Here is a 5,850-nt window from a genome sequence, read left to right as displayed (position 1 = left end):
CTCTTTCCCCTCCTATTTTACCAGGTCGAAATGTGAAAGTGAGAAAAATCATTAAATAGGAGTAGAGACTCACTCTTGGGTTCTAATCCTAAATAGGTACCCCAAGCATATTTGGCAAGTACTATGCCTTCTTTGTACTTGAGTTTTGTTATCTATAAAAATGAAGGAATTGACTTGACAAACTCTAACAACCCAATTCTAAAGAAAAAAGTTTGTCTTTATATTTTTAAATTAATCTAAGTTTTCCAATTAATATCACTAAACAGCTAATAAATTGTTATATTTTATTAGTATGCACAATTTCAGAAATCCATACTTCTAAATATTTAGTGATATTGTGCCTTCTCATTTGAATAAACTGGAAATCTGTCAAAACTATTTTTCAGATCAAATAGAGATAAAAAAGTAATTTGGATTTAAACATTTACTCTTGACAAATTATTTTTAAAGTTTGAATTTGTATGAAAATTTTAAAGACTCCGTATTTGTATTTGATATTAAGTGACTTCATTTTGTTCACACCCTTATTACCTTCTTTTTTAATATTTTTAGTGATTTCAGAGAAGAAGGGGGAAAGTGGGGAGAGAGAGAGAAATATCAATGATGAGAGAGAATCATTGATCAGCTGCCTCCTGCACCCCCCACATTGGGGATTGAAGCAGAAACCCAGGCATGTGCCCTGACCGGGAATTTGACTATGATCTCCTGGTTCATAGGTCGATGCTCAACCACTGAGCCACAACCAGCCGGGCCACCCTTATTACCTTTTGTTCATACATGTAATTGGTGTGTGCCTGCCTTTACTCTAACCTTGTTTGGTATCTCCCATCCATCCTCCTCAACTTTTGCCAAAGTGTCTTTCTAAATGCTGATTTTAGCACATATTTACCTGCTTAAACCTTGTTATTGTTCCTCGTATCTTCAGAATAAAGTTCACATCTTGACTGGGGAATAACTAGGTCTGTGATCTGGAATTTGCCTTCTTCTGCAGCCTGATCTCTAGCCCAGTCTTTCCTCCTCACACCCTATGCTGTAGTCATCCTCTGTTGGAATTCTCTGAATATGCCTAGCTCTTTAAATAATATAGTATTGAAAATGTTTTAATACTATAATGCCCAAAGAGTAGATCTTGCATATTCTCACCACACACAAAAGAAAGTTGACTCTCTGAAGTGATGGATATGTTAATTGAATTGATTGTGGTACTTTCACAATATGTAAATACATGAAATCATTGCATAGTATATCTTTAAAAAAGCATATTGTACAACCTGAATATGTACAATTTTTATTTGTTAATCATACGTCAGCAAAGCTGTAAGGAAATAAGTAAAAATACATTTTAAAAACAATAAATAGCATATGTTTTGGTGATAAACAGGTTTGAGTTCCAGTTTTGACAGTTACTAGGAGCATTTAACTTCTCTGATCATTTTTCTCAACTGTACAATGGTAATAAAAAAACTTCACAGAGTATTAAATATGATACTACAGGTAAAGCAATTAGTAGGGGGCGTATTAAGAATGTAGTCAGATTAAGGCAAGTCTAAGGAGGAGCAGAGATAGTGGGGGAAGGTGTCTCCCCTAGAACCCAGGTACCTCTTCCTAATTTTTCAAATATAATTTTGTGATAAAATAAGACGATGCTGAGAATGTTCCATGAGTCACAGAAAAATACTATAGGATCTGCAGTAAAACTTTATAAGAGTTAATATTGAAAAAACTGTTTAGAACAGTTTCCCAATAGCACAGCTATAAGAGATTTTGAAGTACCTTAACTGGGACTAAAGCATAGAACCTTTTGTAAAATTATTTAAAATATTTTCTGTTTTTATGTTTTTAATTTTCAATTACAGCTGACATTCTATTTAAAATATTTTCAAAAAATAAAGAACTGTATTACTCTTACAGTATAATCTTCAGGAGGGTGTATTAAGCTAAGAAAACAGATCAGTATATATAGATGAGAGCAGGGGGAATAAATATATACATGTTTACATATTTGCCCATGTTTGCATGAAGAAATGCTGGTAGGGTTAAAAACACAATTAATACAAAAACTGTTACCGATAGTGGGCAAGGGGAAACGAGTCAGATATCACCTTCCCTGTGTTAATCTGATTTTACAAATCAAACCTTCCTACAACATGAACTCTGTTTTGCTTGCCAGATAACCCATGAGGCAGACGATATACTCTTTCATATTCAGTTATTAATCATTCTGGGCATCCCATTAATGTGCTGTTTAGCTGATGGGACAAGAAATTTAATAAGAAAGGAACAGGGAGGGCAACTCGGGGGATACAACTAGAGTGTAAGTCTTCCCAAATTTGGAGAAATAATTTTAAATTGTAAAGGTAAATTAAGCGACATCTAAATGTAGTATAAATCTTTTTTAGTGACAGCCTTTCTTTGGAAGCTGCTCTCCCTTTCTCAATTGTGTTGGTATCTGTCCTTTCTCTGGAGAGATCAGATCCCCCTTATAATGTACTGGTTTAGAACTTTTCTAGATGGAAAAAAAAACATAGTATACAAAATATAAGAAATAAGTAGTTACAGGATCATGCCCACTGGCACTTTTCTTCTTAAACATCATGCTTCTTAGGAGAACAGAAGGCTCTATCTTCTGTTCTCTTCTGAACTTTATTTACTGCTCAGATCCCTGTTTCTGGAACTACTCACATCACTTCCTTGTGCTCTGGAGTCTCTAAGATAGCTATATCATCAGTAGGTGTAGTTCATATCTTTAAAATTGATGGATGTTTGGTGATAAATCTTAGAATAGTATGAAAATATAACATAGTTGGTACTTTGATTTTTTAACTGAATTTTTCACTATTCTCTTAATATGATTGAATCTGTAAGTTTAAAATTGCCATTTCTTTTCAGAGTAATGAATAAGTAGTGTTCATTCTTTTTTTGTAAAACTTAGTATTTGAGTAGCATATCCTTAGTTAATGCCTTCTTAGATGACCTCCACCTGTATAGTCTTTATCCATATTTCTGTTAAAACACCTACCATTCTGTATTATATTTGTGTACACATTAATCTCCTCCACTGGACTGTGAGATCTTTGAGAGTAGTGATTGTATCCCTTTCTACTTGCCTAATGGGTGCTCAGTAGATACTGGTTGAAAGAGTGAATGAATAAGAGTTTGAGAAGGATGATCATAATGTATACTTTGATTACTATCTATAATCTCCATATCTGTACACAAAGCTTGGGGAAGAATGAAAAAGGAACTGGAATTGTGATTCCGGTTCTTTCGTAGCTTTGAAGAGATTGCAGATTTGTATGTATACAAAAAAGTAATGATACTCAACCTTTAAAAAACTCATCCCACCTGTTTTGATACACTTAAAAGGAATCCTCTACAGTTTCCCAGTAAAAGTAGTAAGGGCTTACTTGAGAAATAGTTGATTCCAGGTCTAGGGTATGGAGTGTACACGGTGAGCTGAACATTTTTTCATGTTGGAAAGCAAGGGAGCTTTGAAAACTACTGGGTTCATGTCAATGTACCTGGGAAGCAATTTGAAGTTATTCCTGCTAGCCTGGAAATAGGGTATAATGAAAACAACCAGTTACACACATCAGAATGTTAAAGACACAGGAGTTTATAATGATACAAAAAAATCTTAGTCACCTTTGGAGGTTGCAAGGGTACCAAATCATTACTCTACAAACCAGTACAGAGAAATTATTTATTTATCCTGCCTCTTTTGTGCAAAAACTAACCATGCCTACATACTAACCATGCCTACATATTCTGCAGTAGCCTACAATTTTACTCTCTGTTGAATTTCAGTACCACTTATTATTTGGCAAATACTCAACATTTTAATGTTACCTTTTCAAAAGCCCATGCTTGCTTTGTCTCTCTAATCTGATTGCAAACTCTTCTAGGGAAAAGTTGGGTTTTATAAGTCATTGAGTCTTCTACAATCTCAGACAGGGTTCTGTGCGTATTGTGGGTGTTTAATAAATATGTTTATGGATAATTTATGAATAGTGATTAGTCTCTTCTGAGGATTCTTTAGAAAAAAATCTGGTTGGTTTTTGTTTTGCTTTGTTTCTTATTTTTCTGGAGTGATCTTCCTATGGTGCTACCTAAAGACAGATAATAAACTCAGTTACTCTGGAGGCAATCTGGAGCTGACATTTCACTTATATATGTGTTTTGGGGTTGTTTTTTATTTATTTAAGTACTACAAATTTTTTGAAAGGTGATTTTAAAAGGATTTCTGTAGCACTTAAAGATGTAAAATATTTAATCATACAGTAGTATATGCTTAATGATCAGCACTCAAATTGTATTTTTAATTAGGTTGTAGTTTTATTTTATTTGCATGAGTTCATTTTACTATAAAATAAAGACTTGGTTCACTTAGCTATTGCTAGTTAGAGAATGTTTCCATTATATTAGTAATAAGGATTTTTAATTCAACTCTTTGCATCAAAATATTTCTTCTCAAATTAATTTCAAATATATCTTACAATTTTATTAACTAACATTTGTTGATTACGTAATAGTTTAGTAATGAGCATAAACATTAGTTTATGGTTCTTAACATCAAGCTGTTTTTATTTTATTTTATAGAATAATAATAACCTGGATGCCTGCTGTGCAGTTCTCTCTCAGGAGAGTACACGGTATCTTTACGGTGAAGGAGACTTGAATTTTTCAGATGATTCTGGAATTTCTGGTCTACGCAATCACATGACTTCTCTCAACTTGGACTTGCAGTCACAGAATGTTTACCACCATGGAAGAGAAGGAAATAGAATGAATGGAAGTAGGACTCTAACGCACAGCATTAGTGATGGACAACAGCAGGAGCCACAGACAGCACCAGCTCACGTTCCTCAAGGCTTTAATGTTTTTGGAATATCCAGTACATCTGGTGCTTCAAATTCAGCACCACATCTTGGATTTCACTTAGGCAGCAAAGGAACATCTAACTTTTCTCAACCAACTACCAGATTTAATCCCATCATGGTAACTTTAGCCCCAAATATCCAGACTGGTCGTAATACTCCTACATCTTTGCACATACATGGTGTACCTCCACCTGTACTTAACAGTCCACAGGGAAATTCTATCTATATTAGGCCTTACATTACAACTCCTAGTGGTACAACTCGACAGACACAGCATTCTGGCTGGGTATCTCAGTTTAATCCCATGAACTCGCAACAAGTCTATCAACCTTCACAACCTGGTCCCTGGACTACTTATCCTGCTTCTAATCCTTTGTCACATACCTCAGCCCAGCAGCCAAATCAGCAAGGCCACCAGACCTCTCATGTCTACATGCCCATCAGTTCACCTACCACCCCACAACCACCAACAATTCATTCATCTGGTAGCTCACAGTCTTCTGCCCATAGCCAATATAACATTCAGAATATTTCAACAGGACCTCGAAAAAACCAGATTGAAATCAAACTTGAACCTCCACAAAGAAACAGCTCTTCAAAATTGCGTTCTTCTGGACCTCGAACTTCCAGCAGTTCCTCTTCTGTCAATAGTCAGACCTTAAATAGAAATCAGCCCACTGTTTACATAGCTGCCAGTCCCCCAAATACTGATGAGGTGATGTCCCGTAGTCAACCTAAGGTCTATATTTCAGCCAATGCTACCACAGGAGATGACCAGGTCATCCGGAATCAGCCTACCCTGTTCATATCCACAAACTCTGGAGCATCTGCTGCCTCCAGGAATATGTCTGGGCAAGTGAGCATGGGTCCTACCTTTATTCATCACCACCCTCCCAAAAGTCGAGCAATAGGCAATAACTCTGCAACTTCTCCTCGAGTGGTGGTCACTCAGCCCAATACAAAATATACT

General features: G+C 35.6%; 1 protein-coding gene across 1 annotated transcript in view; it reads left to right on the top strand.

Annotated features, from left to right (window-relative positions):
* The window catches only part of TAB2 (TGF-beta activated kinase 1/MAP3K7 binding protein 2), a 35,908-nt gene that overhangs the window by 12,498 nt on the left and 17,560 nt on the right, over positions 1-5,850 (top strand). The window contains exon 4 of the mRNA XM_015559519.1: positions 4,600-5,844. Within this exon, the coding sequence (XP_015415005.1) occupies positions 4,600-5,844 (1,245 nt within the window). The remainder of the gene's footprint in view (positions 1-4,599; positions 5,845-5,850) is intronic.

The sequence above is a fragment of the Myotis davidii genome, unplaced genomic scaffold, assembly GCF_000327345.1.
Source record: "Myotis davidii unplaced genomic scaffold, ASM32734v1 scaffold1534, whole genome shotgun sequence".
In the NCBI taxonomy this organism is placed as follows: Eukaryota; Metazoa; Chordata; class Mammalia; order Chiroptera; family Vespertilionidae; genus Myotis; species Myotis davidii.
Note: the sequence above shows the minus strand (reverse complement) of the source record. Positions and strands in the feature narration are given on the sequence as shown.